General features: G+C 53.0%; 4 protein-coding genes across 4 annotated transcripts; all 4 read left to right on the top strand.

Annotated features, from left to right (window-relative positions):
• Window positions 1-802: 802 nt before the first annotated feature.
• Window positions 803-2,530, top strand: EsH8_V_000627 (uncharacterized protein; the record flags this gene model as incomplete). The annotated part of the gene is made up of 4 exons (XM_083273143.1): window positions 803-842; window positions 1,070-1,872; window positions 1,926-2,113; window positions 2,164-2,530. 4 exons carry the CDS (start codon window positions 803-805, stop codon window positions 2,528-2,530), a joined length of 1,398 nt encoding a protein of 465 aa, XP_083125858.1.
• Window positions 2,531-3,752: 1,222 nt separating this feature from the next.
• On the top strand, window positions 3,753-5,776 carry EsH8_V_000626 (MFS transporter; the record flags this gene model as incomplete). The annotated part of the gene is made up of 3 exons (XM_083273142.1): window positions 3,753-4,055; window positions 4,180-4,475; window positions 4,561-5,776. The coding sequence occupies 3 exons, from the start codon at window positions 3,753-3,755 to the stop codon at window positions 5,774-5,776; spliced, it is 1,815 nt and encodes a 604-aa protein (XP_083125857.1).
• Window positions 5,777-7,263: 1,487 nt separating this feature from the next.
• Window positions 7,264-10,146, top strand: EsH8_V_000625 (S8 family peptidase; the record flags this gene model as incomplete). Its single annotated transcript, XM_083273141.1, has 2 exons — window positions 7,264-8,827; window positions 8,888-10,146. 2 exons carry the CDS (start codon window positions 7,264-7,266, stop codon window positions 10,144-10,146), a joined length of 2,823 nt encoding a protein of 940 aa, XP_083125856.1.
• A 3,849-nt stretch (window positions 10,147-13,995) lies between these two features.
• Window positions 13,996-15,255, top strand: EsH8_V_000624 (uncharacterized protein; the record flags this gene model as incomplete). Its single annotated transcript, XM_083273140.1, has 1 exon — window positions 13,996-15,255. One exon carries the CDS (start codon window positions 13,996-13,998, stop codon window positions 15,253-15,255), a length of 1,260 nt encoding a protein of 419 aa, XP_083125855.1.
• Between the last annotated feature and the right edge of the window lie 4,500 nt (window positions 15,256-19,755).

Below are 19,755 nucleotides of genomic sequence, written 5' to 3'. Positions count from 1 at the left end.
AGCGCTGGAGAATGACGGAGAAGAAAAGCGGGAAAGGGGGTAGGAGGGAGGGGGGAGGGAGGTCTCGACCTGTCTCGTACGCAGAGCAGAGGAGCAATTAGCTGCGGGTGCGGGTACCTCTCTCCAAAGCTAAATGTCCAAATGGCAACGGTGGAGGTGGCCGCACAGGGGGGCAGAAGGGATTGGGGTGTAAAAGAAGACCGCTGATTGGACGGCGGCGGGGGTTGCAGCACCCATCTCGCCAGCGGCCCCTGGAGGAGCTACTGACGACTTTCCCTGTCGGTGATGCTCCACTGTGCCTGATCTGCCAAATGGCTGCCGGGATCGTGCTGGCGTTGAAATTACCAGGTAAATCAAGCATAAAGTAGCAATTGATCCGGGAGTGTGAGTGGACGAGACGGAGGCTTTTGACGGGCAGAAAGAGGGAGAGAAAGAGAGAGAGAGAGACAAAGAGGGAGCCTGAAGGGGAGGAGGGCGCTGTGCCTTTGGGGGAGACGGTCTTTATTACGCACCTGGAGGTGCCAAGACGTGCCTTTTTATCAGCTATGGACACACGTTGTACGCCAAGTGACCTTCCATGACATTTCTGGCCGACCTGCCTCGCTCAATCGAGAAGTAATTTGCGTCTCTTGCTTTCCCTCCCTCTGACGTTCCCCTCTCTCTCCCCTTGTGGCCGTCGGCTTTTTCTTCCACCATCCTCCATCCTTCCCGTCAAGCCATCGCATCACCAACTCATCGACCACTGTTTGCGATCGACGATAAGGCGCCCCGGCTGCCACCACGACGACCAAAACTTGCGACGATGCTGTTCTCCAATATTGGGCGCGCCGCCCTTGCTGCAGGTTAGTGCTCCCCCACAGCTGCTTATTTGCGCTTTCTCCTATTGGCGACCTGCCGATTCTCTCGATCCGCAATCCCGCCGTCCACTGGCTCCAAACAAACGCTTCCTTCTTCGAGTGGCACGACAGAAAGCTAGCTTCCCTGGAGGTCCAAAACTAGATCCCAGACAAGCTATTGGCAGATCCTTTGGATCTTGAGGAACCCCGCTGACATGCTACTCTTGCTGTAGCTGCGTTCGCTGCTCCCGCCTTGGGACAAACCTCCAGCTCGCCCGACCTGGGCCAATCGACCTTCGTCGCCCCCGAAAACAACGTCGCCTTCGGCTTCACAGTCCCCGAGAATAGCGGCGAGGATGTCTTCTTCACGATGCGCGCTCCCATCGACCGCACATGGGCGGCCATCGGCATCGGCCAGGATCGCATGCAGGGCAGCTTGATCTTCATGATCTACCGCGACGAGACTGGCTCCGGCGTCACATTCTCGCCCCGCGTGGCCTATGGCAACTACGAGCCGACATACTACGACCATATGCAGTGGGAGGTTCTCTCCGGCACCGGCGTCTTCAACGGCTCCATGTTCTTCAGCGCTCGGTGCACCGCCCACTGCAGAAGCTGGCCTGGAGGATGGGTTGACGTGTCCAACGAGAACCAAAAGGCCATTTACGCTGTCGGCCCCAAGGGATCGTTCTATTCCAACAAACCTGACAAGTCTGTCAGGTTCCACGAGGAGTTTGGACGGTTCACGATCAACATGAAGCGCACGATAGGTCCCGGCGACGCACCGGTGCTCAAGGACGACTCGGTCAACGAGGGCACGAACCAGGTCTCTGCCAACGACGGAAGGAGGGACTACAAGTCCATCTTCCATGCAATCCTCATGGTCGGTGCACTGGCCTTGCTTTTGCCTATCGGCGTGGTGCTTCTGCGTCTTGGTGACATGGTGCGATGGCACGCTCTCAACCAAGGCGTTGCCCTGCTCCTCGTTATCGTGGGTTTCGTGCTCGGAATTCTCACCAGTTTCTGGTACCAGCGTGTAAGTGCCGGCATTTTACCTTGGCAATGGAAGATTGCTAATGCGGGGAGTAGTCTCGCGGCTTCAACTCGGCTCACCAGATCATCGGTTTCATCGTGGTTGCTTTCTTGATGGCCCAGTTCGCCATCGGCTTTTTGCACCACCAAAAGTTCAAAAAGACACAGCAGCCGACCATTTACAAGACCATCCATGTCTGGCTCGGCCACATTGTCATTGCCCTTGGCACCTGCAATGCCTTCATGTACGTTCGCGCACCGTCGTGTCCAGTGTCGCGTAAGCTAACCTTGTTAGTGGCTTCTCCTTTGCCTTGAACCGCAAGTTCAACTACTTCCTCGCCGCTCTCGTCATCTTCATGTTTGGCGTCTCTCTCTTCTTTTCCTTCGGGCGAACCTGGCTCAGCCGCCGGATGCCCGGCAAGTTCGGAAACCAGCCTGCGGGCGGCTACAACCCGGAGCCTTGGCGCCAGCCCCCCACGCATGGCGGCTATGCCTACAGCGGCGCCCCGCCGGCGTACCAGCCTCCTTCTCACCAGAACCAAACCATCGGATTGACGAGCATGGTGGCCGATCCGATGCAACCATCCAAGGAGCGGAGCGGTAGCCGCGACTACCGGAGCAACGACATGAGCTCAGCGCAGCAGCCGCGGGAAATGGTGTAGAACACGAGATGGAATGCAGCTCTACCGCCTACACGACCGTGCTTTGCACTCTGGACGTCGCGGGGGAGAGGTGAACGACAGTGAATGAACCAAAAAGCAACGAGCGTCGGTCTGGGTTTTGCCTCGGTTGCTTCCGACTTGCGTTGAAGCGGAACATATGTATATGTAATGTATTTGTGCGGCTGGCTGAACGCCAGGAGGTATGTCGTTGATTGACGACTTGACTCGTCTAATTCCGATACCATTTGAACACAGACAACGAATACCATGCGTGCATGTTGCCGTTCTTAGTAAAAAAACTAGTTTTCCGGCCATGGAGCGTGGCCGAACATAATGGTTGCGCTCGGCACCGATTCGGCAGATTGCGACATTTACCGGTTTGAACGCTGGTGGAACCCCCATTCAACCTTGTAGTTCAATAATACCATCGCGCACGGGAGCTCCTTTGATGTCCTGGGCTTGCAAGATGTCGAAATTGAAGCGGTACGCTCCGAGGTTTGTTGAATTCGATTGGAAAAGTGAATCCTTCGGTCTCCGTAGCTCACAGGCCCGACCCGGACGTCTCCCGGCCTCCGCAACTGTAATACCAACGGCCTGTGCTGTCTCCAGAAAAAGGCCCCGCCGTCGAAGAAGCAAATCGCGCCGGGGCCCCGGCGCCGTCATCGGCGTTTCGTGGTCGCCACTTCCCGCGCCAGCTATCCACTGCCTGCGTCAAGCGGTCTAGAATACAGTGACACGCGACCGCCAAAAGGCGCGGGTTTGCAGCACTTTGAATGCTTGATGGTGAAGGGGAAAAAAAAGGTACCGGCTTGGCGGCTGACTCTTGCGTGCATGCTGGCCCCTTGTATCTTGAGGCGGCGGCGGCAAGTCTTATCCGTCTCGTTGGTTGCTTGCCTTGCCGCACGGCTGGAGTCCGTCCCGGCCAACGGGATTTCCCCGTCGGTTTTCTGAACGTCCACTCTTTTTTTCCTCCTTGAGGTTCCCATCCTCGCCGGCAACCTCTTTCTAGCATCTCTCTACCAATTACCTTTGGCCGATTGGATAATGTTCATTTTCGGAATCGCTTCTCGGTGTCCCTAATCGTTCAAAGGCTTTCACCCTTCATCGCTTCAATCGTATCCGTTAGTCTAGCCTTGCCCAGAACGTCAAGCACAAAGTACATCCCGCCGCCGTCGCGCTGGAACAGTTGCCGTCGGTGAGATAGACAACCTGTAGGTCCCAAATGCCACCACGCCCGGAAGACGAGCCGGTGGTGCTGCAGTATCCCGATGAAGATGCAGACACCGAAAGGGAAGATGACTCGGGCAGCGACGCGGACGAGGACACGCCCATGCTGAACCAGATGGACGGCGCGCTGGCCGAGGTCGAAGCTGTCGACGCGCCGCTCTCCGGATCGATCCCCCCATCGCCCGTCAAGCCCGAAAAGCCGAAGCCGGTTGCGTGGCGCGACTTGCCGCGCAAACAGCAGTTGCTTGTCATTACGCTCACGAGGCTGAGCGAGCCTCTTGTTCAGACTTCTTTGCAAGTACGTTCCGCAACTTGGACCCCGGGCCCCGGAACTCGCTTCCTTGCCTCTCATCTCACCAGAGACAACGAGATGTTCACTACACAGAGTTCAAAGGATTTTGATCGCTGACAGACCCTCCCAGTCGTACATGTTCTACCAACTCAAGTGGTTCGACCCCACACTCCCAGACTCCGTCATCTCGAGCCAGGCGGGTGTGCTGCACGCCTCCTTCACAGCGGCGCAGTTCATCACCGCCATGGTCTGGGGCCGCCTCGCGGACTCGAAGCGCTTCGGGCGCAAGACGGTGCTCATGATCGGGCTCATCGGGACGTGTCTCTCCTGCATCGGCTTCGGGTTCTCGAGGACGTTTGCGCAGGCGCTCTTCTTTCGCTGCATCGGCGGCGCGACGAATGGAAACGTCGGCGTGCTTAGGACAATGTACGTCATTTGCGTCCACACACACCGCTGACCTGCAATTCATTTGATGGGTTCAAGGGGAATCACAATGCTAACGCCATGGCAGGATCAGCGAGATCGTCCGCGAAAAGAAGTTCCAGGCCCGCGCCTTCATCCTCCTCCCCATGACCTTCAACATCGGCGTCATCATCGGGCCCATCCTGGGCGGCCTCCTCTCCGACCCTGCGGGCAGCTACCCTTCCCTCTTCGGCGACGTGGCGTTCTTCAGAAAGTACCCCTACGCGGCGCCCAACCTGCTCAGCGCCGTCTTTCTCTGCTGCGCGGCCATCTCCGTCTGGCTGTGCCTCGAGGAGACGCACGACGCCCTCCGCGAAGAGGGCCCGGACCTCGGCTCCCGCGTCGGGTCCAGCATCGCCGCCCTCATCCGCCGGCTGTTCGCCCGCCGCCGCCCCGGGGCGGGCGACGCGGCGTACACCCCGCTCCACTCCAGCTCCGCCAGCACCACCGACGTCGACGTCGAGATGTCCCCCGAGTCGACGGCGCCGCCGAAGCAGAAGCCGAGGCCGCGGTACCGCCACCGCCTGCCCTTCCGGCGCATCTTCACCCGCAACGTCGTCCTGACCTTCGCGGCGCACTTCCTGCTGGCGTTCCACGTCGGCACCTTCAACTCGCTCTGGTTCGTCTTCCTCTCGACGCCGACCTCGACGGCGCCCTCGCACCTCCCCTTCCGCTTCTCCGGCGGCCTGGGCATGGCGCCGCAGTCGGTGGGCATGGCCATGGCGGTCCTGGGCGTCATCGGCATCAGCCTGCAGCTCTTCGTCTACCCGCGCCTCTCGGCGCACCTCGGCACCGTCCGCGCCTGGCGCCTGTTCCTGTACATGTTCCCCGTCACCTACTTCCTCGTCCCCTACCTCGCCGTCGTGCCCACCACGGCCGCCGCGCCGCCGCCGGGGCCCAAGGGCGGGCCCGCCATCTGGTTCGCCATCGTCGGCGTCCTCCTCTTCCAGGTCCTCGGCCGCACCTTCGCCCTGCCCGGCCAGACCATCCTGATCAACAACTGCACCCCGCACCCGAGCGTCCTGGGCACGATCCACGGGCTGGGCCAGAGCGTGAGCAGCGCCGCGAGGACCATCGGCCCGGTGCTGTGCGGGTACCTGTACGGCCAGGGCCTGGCCAACGGCGTCGTCGGCGCCGTGTGGTGGGGGCTGGCCGGGGTCGCGATGATGGGCGTCGTGGCGAGCCTGCTGGTCTGGGAGGGGGACGGGCACGAGATTTGGATGGACGGGGACGAGCTCGCGGCCGAGGAGGCCGAGAGGAGGTGAGACAGAGTTGAGAGGGGGTTTTGGTTGGTGGTTTTTGTTGCTGTCCAAGAGTGTGTCGTTTGGCGTAATGAGTCTGATGAATAGAACTTAATTCTTAGTATTTCCACGCGTTGGATTCTCCGTGCGTTTGCTCTTATGTATATGAGCTGCACGTGTAACTCTCAGGATTGATGTTACTTCAATAACCCCCCGCGTTGCCGTAAATCGTGGGGTCAGTAGAAGAGCTTGCTGTTCGCTCGTCGTCGCGTGGATCAGAGCCGGGTGAGCCAGAAACCATATCCTTTCCCTTCAGCGATACCGCTTTACCCTTTTATAGGAAATCACGTAAATGGGGATGACCGCATATCTTTCCTGCGTATTCGCTGGTACGCCAAGGGCCGGGCGATGACGGCCAGGCATTGCCGGTCTCGTCTTTCGTGCCGGCGTCATCCCCTCGCATCGTCGGGCACTTGGCCCGACCTCGAGGCCAAGCTCCCCCCTTTCCCCAAAGGTATTCACGTGTACAACTAACCGGTCTGGAACCTGAACGGGTTTGCTCCTTCGGCTCTCTCTCTGTTCTCCCACAGCACCGTCGGAGGTTCCTGCGCAGTGCCGTCTGCCGTAGACCACGGAAACCAATGGCTCCAGTTCCAAAACGAAGTCACTGCCGAGCGAAGAAGAGGAGATTCATCTGCTGGCGCCGAGGCACAGGATAGATTACGATTGATTTGATAACTAATCATTTATTAGCCTGAAATTGCTTTGTCACATCTCAAAATGTTTACGTACCTGAGGAGTTCTGCATGGTCTCTTGGCTGATTAAACCGTGTATCAAAGGTCCGACGAACTATCCGAATGCGGCGTACGTAAACTGGACTGATCGCAGACTATAAAGCCGGAATATCCCTGTAGACGCGCCGCATACCAACCGAGCTGCATCTGCACAATAGGGAGCTCTCAATGCAGCTGTTGATAGGGGACTGGGAAGCCATTCCATTATCACTGAGTTTCCCTATAAGCGTGTTGATAGGTAGCCGATCTATGCAATTCTCACTACTAAACCGTTGTTAGATACTTGAGAAGCCTGGAAATATACGCCTCCAGACTTTACTTTGAGGCTGGTATCCGAAGTTTAGAGTCCGAGCTATTTCCTCTTAAAGTGCGGAGTGTTGCCGTAGTACGCGCCTCTCTGCGGAATTAGCGGCCTTTAAACCCCTGGCTATGAGCCGTTGAGTGTCATCTGACAAGGAATAGGTACAGCCTTTGTTATTGCGATCTCCCAATACGAGAAAAAGACCCGCCCTTTTTGGGCGGCCCACAGGCGGCTAGTTCGGATTCGCGTTTATAGGTACGACAAGGAGACAACAAAACGATGGTTGTAGAGAGCTCATTTTTTGCAAATAAACACATTGTGAGGTAAAACGTTGACCGTCAAAGTCTGTAAGAAGTTATAGACGAGCTGTCTTCTGACCATACCGCAGGTATTCCGGCCGAGGCTTGCATTCACGATGCGTCCGCTTAGGCACCTCATAGTAGCGGCGGTATGCTCCTTCACTGCGGTCGCCTCGCAAGCCGTGCCGAAGACCTATTTCGTTGAGCTTTCCAAACACTCAACGACCGATGGGCCTAACGTCAGTCCCGAGACATTCATCGAAAGGGCGGCCGAGTTGTCCATTCCCGTACAGGTTCGGTACGAGTTCCGCGACAAGAGCGTGTTCTACGGCGTATCGGTCTCTCTCGAGGACGATGCTCACGCGGAAAAGCTGCGGCTTCTCCCAGGTGTTGAAAATGTCACCCCGGTGCAGCGGATGGCGCATCCGTACCGGGCCGCAGGAAACAAGTCACCGCCTACTGTTGCGAGTCGGAATCCTACTCCACAGAGTTCCAGCGGTGATGGCAAGCTCCGGACAAAGCCCGTACTCTCAAGAGACCTGAAGATTGACTGGAACACCCCGCACGCCATGACGGGCGTCGACCGCGTTCACGGCGAGGGCATTCTGGGCGAGGGCGTACGCATAGCCGTCATCGATACCGGCATTGACTATTTGAACCCCGCCTTAGGAGGCTGCTTCGGCAAGGGCTGCAAAGTCGAGTTCGGGTACGACTTTGTTGGCGACGGGTACGGAGGCGACTCCGGGTTCACCCCGAACCCCAGTCCGGACCCCAGGCCCGGCTGCTACGAGGGCTTCCACGGCACTCACGTCGCTGGCATCATCGGAATGGAGGTTCCTTCGAATGCCTCCATGTTTGCCGGCCTCGTGGGGGTCGCTCCTCGGGCAACTCTGGGCATGTACCGAGTCTTTGGGTGCACCGGATATGCGTCTGAGGATGCCATTATTGCCGCTATGCAGAAAGCCGTCGATGAGGGTGCCGATATTGTCAGTTATTCTATCGGCGAATTCGGCACCTGGTCCGGCTATCCTAATACACCCCTCCCGGCAGCGGTTGCCGCCCTAAAGGCAAAAGGCGTGGCCGTCATTGCAGCTGCTGGCAACTCGGGCACTCAGGGAATGTTCTCCATCAATCTACCGGGTGGAGCGGACGATGCTCTCGGCGTTGCGTCGGTGGAGAACTCAAAGGTTCCAACATACCCCATCCGAGACTCCAACGGCGCTGAATTTCGTTACGGCGCCTTGTACCCCTTCCCAGAGGGGGAGTATCCCGTTGCTTGGGCAGGTAGGAACACGACGAATTACAACTTTGGATGTTCTGCGTCCGACTATCCGCCAGCCAACAGCCTCTCTGGGCCGATTTCCAACTACATTGTTGCTGTGAAGAGAGGGTCTTCTTGCTCGCCGACACAGATCCAGTCTTATGCGTCCGCTGCCAACTACACTCGAGTTATCACGTACCCAGATCCCACGGTCAAAAATATCTTCATAGAAGGCCACGCCGTACCCACGCCGTCCTTGACTAGCGACGGGTCAGTCTATTCGATGGGAAGCACGATCGACGAGACTCTCTTCAACGCGGCAAAGAACCCGGGGACTTACAAGTTGCTTGTTCAGTCCCAAACGCCGCTTCTGGTAGATCAACCAGGCGGCGGTTCCCCGAATAATTTTAGCAGTATTGGTATGTTTTAGGCACCCGCCATTTGGCCGTCTTACATTGCAAAATCTAATAAGCATTCAGGTCCCAACGCAGACTTTGCTTTCAAGCCTAATCTGGCGGCGCCTGGCGGAATGATCCTAGCAACTTTCCCTCTCATGGAAAATAGCGGTGGCTACGGCATTATCAGCGGAACGTCAATGGCAACACCATACATTTCTGGTGTCTATGCCTTGATCAAATCTCGGCACCCTACCTTGTCTGTAGACGAAATTTTCCAACTCATGCAAACAACAGCCACGCAAATCAATATGGCGGACTTCGACGTCGTGGCTCCTGCCATCCAGCAAGGTGCAGGCTTGGTTCAAGCTTACGATGCTCTGTTTTCGAAATCGGCCGTTTCGCCAGGCGAGTTCAAGCTGGTGGACAGCTACGAATCATTCTTCACCATCGAAAACCCTTCAGACAACGATGTAACCTACGACCTCACAAACATTCCCGCAGGCGGCGCGGTGTCTTTCTCAGAAGGCGCGGCTCGTTCTGCACGGGTTGGCTACATTGCCCAGTCCTTCTCAGCCAAGGTTGCTTTCACCGGCGGTGATCAGGTTACAATTCCTGCGGGCGGCTCACAGAACGTGTCTTTCCTGGTTACCCCCCCTTCTGATGTGGACGCAAGCCTGGTGCCTATCTTTTCCGGTTTCATTGGCATTGCCTCCTCTGTCAACGAGACTTTCACCATCCCCTATGTGGGACCGGCATACAACTATAGCAGCACGCCGGTCGTTGGGTTGGAACCCCTTACAGAAGAGCAGCGGGCCAATGCCCTGACACCCGCCCGTGATCCTCTATCTTATCCACAGGTCTTTGCAAACAGTGACAAGACAGACTTGGGCAATTATCGGTCTTTCTCGTTCAAATACCCTGATTACCCTGTCGTTTACTTTACATCTCTTCAACCTCTTTGGAAGTTCCGTCTCGACATTGTTCGCGCCAGCACCAACTTTACACCAACTTGGTACGGCTTCGACCCTGATGTCAAGCTGGACAATCTCACAGAGACCGCAATGATGGAGAATGGCACCATAGCAGGTGTTCCCATTCTCGGTTCTACACAGGTCCTACAGGGGTGGCTTCCACAAACCAACTACCAGATTGACTGGTCGTATAGCATTTTGGATGTCACCGCTTCGAGGGGCTTGGGACTGAAGAAGGGATCTTACCGTATCCTTCTAAGATGGCTGAAATTTTTCAAGGACGAGAACGATCCTAAATCCTGGGACAGTTGGATGAGCGGTGTTGTCGATGTCTTGGAGGACGTGTTCGAGCCTACTATCATTAGTTAATGGCCTTAATTATAGCGTCGCATTGCATGACTGTGCTGCCAGGAATTTGTATCTATTAATAATTAGAGCTCGGTTTCGACTTTGCACATATCATTTTATCTTCGGCCATCCTACCTGTTTCCCATTAGGCAAGGGCAAAAATTGAAATGGTGTAAGGTGGTGAATGCCTCAGCGCCTTGATTCCATAAGGTATGCACAGCATCTACTTCAATGACAGCGAAGACCAGGTTCGCGTTTCAATCAATGTTGCAACCTCGCAACATACAAATGGCTGGCTGTATCTCCAGAAGATCCTACGAGACCATAAGCTCAGAACTTGTGGTTGAAGCTCGCCAGCTTTGTTAGATGTCAAGTCGCAATGCCAGTTTTCAAGGTACTGTGCACGTTAACGAAATCTATACACTGGGGTTGCTGCACTTGGTTGGGGCTTGGTGCATGTGCTGTGTAACTGGTACCATGTAGATTGTATCAGATTGCTCCCGCTGGATGCTTGATTCCCGTTGAATCTTCTTGTAAGTAAAAGAAAGCTCGCTCATCAAATAGAATTAAATGGCGCAGTAAGTTGGCCCATTGCAGAGGCTTTTATACAACCAACAAAGCCACGTAATCGCGTGGCCTTTAGTCGCGGACCTGCTATTCATTGGGTTAAGTTCAAGTCGTTACATGAGATAATAGGATGGACCTAATCGAATTTATACGTTCAGAGTCTATGCGTACTAATTAAATTCGTCCATTTAGTTGGGGAGTGGTCTATTATTATTGGTTGTATGATTACCAAGTGTATTTTGACGTTAATATTCTTCATGTCATTACAAGAGCGTTATTCCAGCAACCATAAAAGCTGACTCACCATCCCGAGTTTCATACCTTAACGGCCATAAGCGGCTTTATGGTGGAGGGTGTCACGGCATTTTCGCTTACGGCCGAGAACGGCATCCCGCTTATGTCCGTTCAATGACTACAACTTCGCGTTCGGAATATGCTGCGTCTCATTTGAATTCGTATCACCGCTTGAAAGAGCCATCCACAGTCATACGGCCGAAAGACCCCTGAAAACCTCCATGGAGCAATCTACGCGACGCCGTAGAAGACCCGCACTGTCGTGTCTCGAATGCCGACGCCGCAAGATCAAGTGCGACCGCACTGAACCGTGTAAACATTGCGTCTCTTCGAAATTGCAGTGTACCTACCGAACGTATAGCAGAGAGCCTGCTATTCAGCAGCCGTCCCAACGTGGAAATTCGTGGGGTACTCCGACCAGCCCACCAGTCCAAGCAAACTCGCCCGCAGCCCAGACGCTGGAGATCAACTCAAATAGGGGACATAAAAACAACGGCGATATCTTACCGGATTCTCGGGCAGTCCACCTAGCCCTGCCCCGTCGCAGCACTCCGAACAGTCTCGACGGCAATACTCTCGTGCCACCAAATCCGGCCTTGGACCCAGAACCAAATCTTCGCCATCTTCTACAACGGATACTCAGAGTCGAAAAATCCTTGGCGTCCAGTCCCATCAGCGGGCAATTCGAGGCTTCTCATGATGACCTAGCCCAACATTCAGACTCGCGAGTGATGTTGAAGAAGACTAGGATCTGGAGATGGAGCGATTGGATGGGAGAGGCTCAAGAGGTACTGTTCAGTGATTGTTGCTGCAAAACTCTTGACTAACTCTTTCAAAGTTTCAGACTGTGTTTGACTGTTACAAATCTTACATCAATGCTGGTACCAACGGCGAAGCACCTTCGTTTAATGACACTGAAACTGAAGCACTGGCTGTCCAGGCTGGGAACCTTATCCACGAATGCAAGAATCTGGCAAGGAACATCAAGAGAGGGCGGCCGAGCAGAAGTCTGGCAAGCCCTAAATTCAGTCTTCAAATCCCAGATCGCGAGACTGCGGACAAGATGACAAACCTTTACTTGTCATCTTTTGAATCGACGCATCGAATCCTACATGTGCCCACGTTCTGGGCCGACTATCAGAAATATTGGGCCAGTCCGGAAACCGCCACGAATGAATTGCGCCTTAAGACACTTCTTGTCATCGGAATAGGATCTAGTCTACATGATCCCGGAGAAATTGACACAGGATTCCGGGACATGGTTCTTCAATGGGTCTATGCTGCCCAGATGTGGTTATCCGGGCCGTTGGAGAAGGATCGCCTGAGTATCAATGGGCTCCAAGTCCACTGTCTGACAATACTGGCAAGGCAGATATTTTCTGTTGGAGGGGACCTGATTTGGTTATCAATGGGGTCACTCTTCAACATAGCCATGCAAATAGGCTTACATCGTGACCCCAAGTATCTGCCGACAATGTCCACTCTGCATGCTGAGATTCGGAGAAGACTCTGGGCTACCATACTTGAATTCGCTGTCCAGTCATCTTTGGATTCAGCAATGCCACCTAGAATCTCCTTCAACGAATTTGACACAGAGGCACCGTCCAACATCAACGACGATGAGATAAACGAGTCGACAACCGAGCTTCAGCCACACCCAAAGACAAATTACACCGAGACGTCTCTCCAGCTCATTTTACTGGACTCATTGCCAATTCGCCTGCGGGTTCTGCAACTGCTGAACGGTCTGCACTCTGATCTCTCCTATAATGACGTCCTTGCGTTAGACTTAGCGCTCACCGATGCATATAGAGCGAAAGCTTGTTTCCTGAGGCGAAATGATCATCATGGTGTATCAACGTTTCATCGCAACGTTCTCGATCTTTTATTGCGTCGCTTCATGATCCCCCTGCATTGCCCATTTGCAAGCAAAGCACGAACTAACCCTCTGTTTCATTACTCGCTTAAGGCAGGTTTGGACGCTGCAATGGCCATAGTTTCACCCGAACCAGATGACCGATTCTCTCATCTTATGAAGGTTGCAGGAGGTTTGTTTAAGGAAGGAATTAGATACGCAACGTCAATGATCGGCCTCGAGTTCATCGCTCAGACAGAAGCTCGGCGTCTTGATGGAACCCTTCACTGTAACACTCGTCACAGGGATGCGCTTAAGCAAGCCATGGAAGACACGATTGAAATATATGCAGAGCGATTACGGAGAGGCGAGACAAACATCAAAGGACACCTGTTTCTAAGCATGATGATGGCACAAGCTGAAGCGATTGAGGCTGGTACTCAGGGGGACTTGAAGATGGCACAGAGCGCAAAAGAATCATTGGAGTTCAGCCTTGCTATACTAAAAGCACAGGCCGATAATGTCTCCTCACCCTCGCCATATATTGACAACCAAGGCCTGGGATCTTACGGATTTGAAGACGTGGAACGAGGGCTTGGATTAGATTGGGATTTGGAATTCTTCCCAGATACGGATTTTTCTGCCTCATATCGTTAGATATCTTGAAATTAAAATCTGATTGCACCATGTAAATGCCGTTGGGCCTAAGACCTCGCCATCCCACAAGTTTGCGGTCAGAGTTCAGCACCTGAGCCTTTCGTTCATTCGTGCGTTCCGTCATTTTCGTCATTATATGGGAAAGCAGAAGGACAACATAGATACCAAATGCTACAAGTATCGATTATTGGCAAACCAGTAGCAGATAAATGTCACCGAAGAGAGTAGGCATCCATTTACCACTTTTCCATGCTCGGCCGAGACGGTCATACCACGGGGCTAACATCTATCCGGAGATAAAGAGCATCCATCAATTAAATTGAGCATCTATTTAAACCCCCTGCATATCACATAGAAGAGAGACCTGAACATTCCTTCTTGAAGAATTATCATCAATATAAATGGTCTTCCCAGGTCTTTCTCGCCTCATCACCTACGACATTTCTCACACATTCGGCTAAGACGCCCGGCTTTACTTTGCTACAACAAAATTCAGAATGACCCGCATGAAGATCCTTATCAGCGGTGGGGGTATTGGAGGCAATTGTCTCGCCTTCTGGCTCTCGAAACTCGGTCACGACGTCACCGTTGTCGAATGGTTCCCGAATCTAAGAGCCACGGGTCTTCAGCTGGATCTCCGGGGCCACGGCATCGAGGTCATGAAACGAATGGGCCTTGAGCAGGCCTTCCGCGCCAGGGCTGCTCGCGAGCAGGGTCTAAAGGTAGTAGACAGTTCGAGCAGAGAATGGGCTCATTTTCCAGCCAACAAATCCGGCAAGGGGCTGCAGAACTTTACAACCGAATTCGAAATCATGAGAGGAGACCTTTGCCAGCTCTTTCACGACGCAACGAAAGACAGGGCGAAGTACATCTTTGGAAACTCGATTGAACACTTCGAGGATAAGGACGGCTCTGTTAATGTCTTATTCAAGAATGGCGAGAGACATCAGTTTGACCTCTTGGTAGGCGCCGATGGACAAGGATCACGCACCCGAAAGATGATGAATGGACCCAATGCTGCCGATGCATTCGTACCGCTCAGTGGTCGCTATATATCGTACTTTACTATCCCACGACGAATGCAAGAGGGAGAGGACTACAGTGCAACGATGTACTTCGGCACCGAAAACCGAATCTTGATGACCCGGAGAAACAGTCCTCACGAGATTCAGGCATACCTTATGTGCACGACTGACTCTGAACGATTCGACAACGCTCGTCGGGCAGGCGGCATGGAAGAAAAGAAGGCAGTGGCGGAAATATTCAGAGGCGCCGGCTGGCAGGCAGAAGAGATTCTCAACTCTATGATGAATTCAGAAGACTTCTACTGTGAGAAGATTGGTCTTGTTAAACGCTCAGCTTGGTATCAGGGCCATGTAGCTCTTGTTGGGGACGCTGCGTACTGCCCGTCGTCAATGACCGGGATGGGCACCACCTCCGCCGTAGTAGGTGCGTATGTCTTGGCTGGCGAGATTGGCAAGCATTGTGGATCTGAGTATAATGAGGATACACTTGAAATGGCACTGAAGGCCTACGAAAACAAATTTCGGCCCTTCATGGACCAGGTCCAGGAAGGAGTATCAGATGGCGGACTCATCTGGAAGATTTGGCCGACGAGACCATTCGGTATTGCCGTCCTGAACAGCATCTTTGGAGTGGCCTCTTTTTTGAAGTTAAACGTGCTCGGCGAATTGATTTTGCGGGAAAATATTACGGACTGGGAATTGCCAGAGTACGAAGAAATGCGAGGAAAATAGACTTGTCCTGCAGTTTGATGGGAATATGATTAGGGTTATTAGTTATAGAACATGTAGTTAGGAAATCTTCTCTCCACTCAATTTCTTTGCTCAATGCTTACCGTAATAGTTAGTTTAAAGATGTGGTTGTGGATGTCAATGGTGTCGATCTTTCAGGTCTTGCCATTATCAGATGTAGTGAAACCAGAGAAGCCAGCCTCATTAAGATCTCAGGTATATAGCTTGGCCCTGGTTACAACATCTGACAATGTCATATCTTTACCACGGTCTGTTCAAAGTCATTTTTGTTGGCCAACTGGAACGATGCTTGGGAGACTTATTGTTGGTATCACAGGATACCCGTACGGGTGGTAAATCAGACGTAACGAAAAGAGCAAAACTGGTATTGCATTGATTGGTTGTAGAAGGAAGAAAAGAGATGCAGCCAGCAGAAGCAGTAGTTGTGAAGATATCACCGTTCGCGGCCCGGAGCTAGAATCTCCAGGCCCGACTGCTGCCGCTTCCCGTGGTCTGACCGTCTGCCCGTATTCTGGCTGGGTAATCCAACACTTATGGACCTCGCAGATTCTAGCCTGCAAAAAGAAAGGCGCTCGCTTCAAGTTACCACCAGGACTTATCGTTAATATGCCTTTTGAGATATTTTTCACTGCGATTGAGCAATCTTCGCAGAAGCTAATATTTCTTGGGAACTAATGTCTCTTGGGAAAATAACTATCCACACGCATCGACAACCTGGCATGATCAGAGCTCGACAGTCTCCGAATCTATCCTGCAGCGACAGCAAATCATCAGAGCTCGCAGTCTCAAACACGAAAATACCTAGGCATATTTTGAATGGGCTCCCACAATTTCATTGGTATAGTAATGATACTTTATTTCTCCATGGAAAAATCATGCCAATCCCTCCGGTTAAGCACCTTGGGGTTCTTTTGACGGCATACCAATACTGCGCTTGAATCGTCGCAACCACTCGAGGTTATCCGCCGACGTTTGATTCCAGGGGTCGCCACTAGCAGAACTTAGGTGTTGCTCACAAAACAGCACAAAGGGGGTAAGATAGTACTTACTCCTCGTAAACGATAAAGCGGGCTTGATGCTGGATTTCTTGGTCTGATGGGATATGACAATTTGGGTTGTTGGGAGACATTGTAGCAGCAATCCAGCGCCGCAATTCCTGCGCCAGCCACCTGTGAAAATTTGCATCATTGAAAAAGGCATAGTTTCTTTTGACCATTGACAAAGAGGGCGGGTTACCAAGTGTGACGTTGTCCTCACTTGGCCCGCAACTTCCAGGTCTTTGCCATTGCGGGCCAGCTAATGAAAGCGGGCTGTTTAGTGTAAGCCCGGATGGAAGAGAAACTTCCATCGGCGAAGGCGGACCGGGATCTTGCGGAAGCAGCGCGGGACTGGTATTGGAAGATGACCGAAAGATGGCTTTGTCTAGTTGCGAAGACCATATGCTGTCGGCGCCCAAGGTAAGAGGTTTGTACAAGCTTCTTTCACAAGTGCTTGTTTCCACATTGCCGACATTCCCCTCATCTGGGGACTGTGGCCAGACGCCTTTGGGCCTGAAATGGATTCTCTGGTCTTCCATAGACTCCCTGACTTCTGCGTGGAATGTTGTTCCGGTCGTCAGTTCAATCGGCATTTTTATAGAACCTTTGCATGGAGGGAGACTTTTCCTCAACCGAAAGGTGGTTAGCCAGTTGGTAGAAGAGCCAATAAGATTGACTAGCCAGTTGTCAACCAAATCAGCAGGGGACATCCCCCAAGCCTTGCCCAAACGCGCGACTATCTTGCAAGCTTCGTTTCGTAGTTCCTGATCGCTGAAAACGCCGAGGTTTGAGGCTTTTTGGTTCTCAATAAAGTCCTCAAGTTGTGCCTCGCACGGGCATCCATCGAACAGGCTCCGCTTGCCTTTGATTTGGAGTACTGACATCATACTTTCAGCGGGGGACCTTATCGGACCAAATCGAGCTTCTTGGGTGAGTTCCTCTGACGAAGTGATTAGGTCCCGCAACCATGAGTCAGATTGCGTAGATAGGTCACTCTCCGGAGACGAAACTTCCGAAGCAAAAATAATACGGCAGGCCTCGAGTTGAATTTCCCTGTTGTTAGGCATGACTCCAGTCTTGTCGTAAAACAACCGCAGAAAATGGTTCAGCTCCAGTGTGAGCAGTTCGTAGGCATTTCTTGGGGACTCGGGAGGTGTACCGCTAGCCTGGTAAGGAAATGGAGAAAAGCGTTCGTATTCGATGAGATCTCCCGTATGGTTAGCTCATTCTTCTTTACCGGTGCATGTTTACTCACAAGGCGGCACGGAATTTTCAACCATGTCTAGTACGGCATCTTCAAAGCCCCAATCACCTTTCCAGTTGGCCATATCCTGGCCCATCTTGAAATGATCTGCTAGATGGTCCGCTCGAATTGACCAGGTATCCAGAGACGCACCGCAGAAGCCGCAACGGGATCGAATATCCGGGACGGCAACTCTCCAGAGCTGGGCGGACCAGTCGAGGAGCCCAGCATTGTGTACCAGCCGCAGGTGCTGTTTTAGATGATCCTTTCTGTTAAATGCTCGTTCTTGACAAGCCATGGGATTATGACTGTCTATGTGCGTTTGAGTTGGTCCAACCTCGCCACAATATACGCAACACACTTGGTCGCTCGCGGGATTAACAGCACGAGGCCCATCAGGTGAACACATCCATCTCTCCAAGGGCATGTGGAGAGACTTTTCGTGTCGTTGCCAGTCGTGTTTAGTTCTAAAAGTCTCCGTGCAGAAAGTGCATTGATATTGATTTCGAGGGTAGGCTAGTGACGTCCGCTTTGGACGCCTCCGTTGACGAACACGACTGCGAATGATAGGGCGAGGAAGAACAGCAGAGTTTTTGGAAGTATGTGAGTATGCGGAAGCGAACGAGCCCCCACTAGAGGTACCGACACTACTTGCAGAGGATGTCTGGTACAGCGACCGTGCTGGTTCTTCGTCGGTGAAACTTGCATTGTTGCTGCCATCTGTGGCTTTCAAAGTAAGTTAGCCAGTTTGTCCCCATGCTTGTTAAGGAGGAATCTATACCAGAGGAAGCCGCATGACTGGAAGCCACCGCGCGTGCAATGGCGGATACAGTTGCTGGCTCGTGTTCAGGAGGCGAATCTACCCATCGCTCCAGAGGATTGAGACGTTCATACCGTGGGCTGCTCCCCGGCGCCGGTGTTCCTGGTCTTCCAGGAACATCGATAGGTCTCGTACTAGTGTTACCTGAGTACGGTGAGGTAGAACGATGACGGCCTTGGACCTTGCCGCGTCGACGGGCGTTGATAAGCCAGTTGGTGATTTGTATCTTGCTGAGGCCTGTCTGATGTTGTAGTATTCTCTTCTCCTCATCGCTTGGATATGGATGTTGGCTGTGAGAGGAGAGCCATTGCCTCAATATCCGGGTCGAGTCTCGAGAGAACCTGGTGCCGATCTTGGGCGGCGGAGGGGTCGACGTATTGGAAGCTGTAATGGGCTCAAAAGAACCACTCGATCTCTTCGAAGCTTCTGGGGTCGGAAGCTGCTGGAATTTGACCGAAGCAGAGTTGCTACTATCCATAAGTTTTCTGATGTCGTACCCCGTGACACTTGGTGCGGCCTCCAAGAAGCTGCATTCGCATCCAAGAGAAGCGCAAGGTACGCAACGCCCCTGGGACTCGTGTTCTTGTGCAGTCTGGCATTGATACCCCCATGTAGTACAGTTATCGCATGATGCTGGGGGTGTAGTCCACCCGCTCCCAAGGATGTCGCCACTGTAATTCAGGGCTCTGTCGAATTCGAAGGGGGAATTCTCCTCGCTGAAATGCCCAGTAGCGGTAAATGGAAACTCGTCGTTGCTGATTAGATTGCTGAGGGTAATATCAGACCTTGAGCCATGAGATAAAGAAATCTCAGCGAGATTCACAAATGGATTAGCAGACGAAGAAGCGGACTCGTCCGTTTGGTCCATCTTTGGGACACGACGCTGGTATCTAGTCGCACTGATTGGGTGCTTCACGCAACCAACGACGTGGGTATCACCCCCTGTCAATGACCGGGAGACTTGGGCGTTATCGTACTGATAGGGCGTTGTATGAAGGAGTGAGTTTCAATGCAGATTGTGTGTTGTCTTAGAGGAGTGGCTCGGCCTCTACGTTTTTTTGCACAAAGAAGTGCGAGGGAGCAGTGCCGGAAGTCAATCTGCGCCTGCGTGCGTTGACTCGACCAATGCCCCACTTCAGCGCTCTTTATGGTTGGTTGAACGTTGAATGTGTCAAATGCGCCTTACACTAGAACCACAATGGTTGGCCCCGTCGATTAAGCTTGGTCAATGTCAACGTACACCAGGAGAGGTCCTGGCACAGGTCCGAACCCGGACCGAACGGTATTACGTGACTAGTGAGAAATTCAAAACTCTGAAATAACATGGTTTTTAATAGCTCTCTTATTAGACCTTTCAGAGCTATTGATAATCATTCTGTTGA

Source organism: Colletotrichum jinshuiense, chromosome 5, assembly GCF_051148585.1.
Source record: "Colletotrichum jinshuiense chromosome 5, complete sequence".
Taxonomy (NCBI): Eukaryota; Fungi; Ascomycota; class Sordariomycetes; order Glomerellales; family Glomerellaceae; genus Colletotrichum; species Colletotrichum jinshuiense.
Note: the sequence above shows the minus strand (reverse complement) of the source record. Positions and strands in the feature narration are given on the sequence as shown.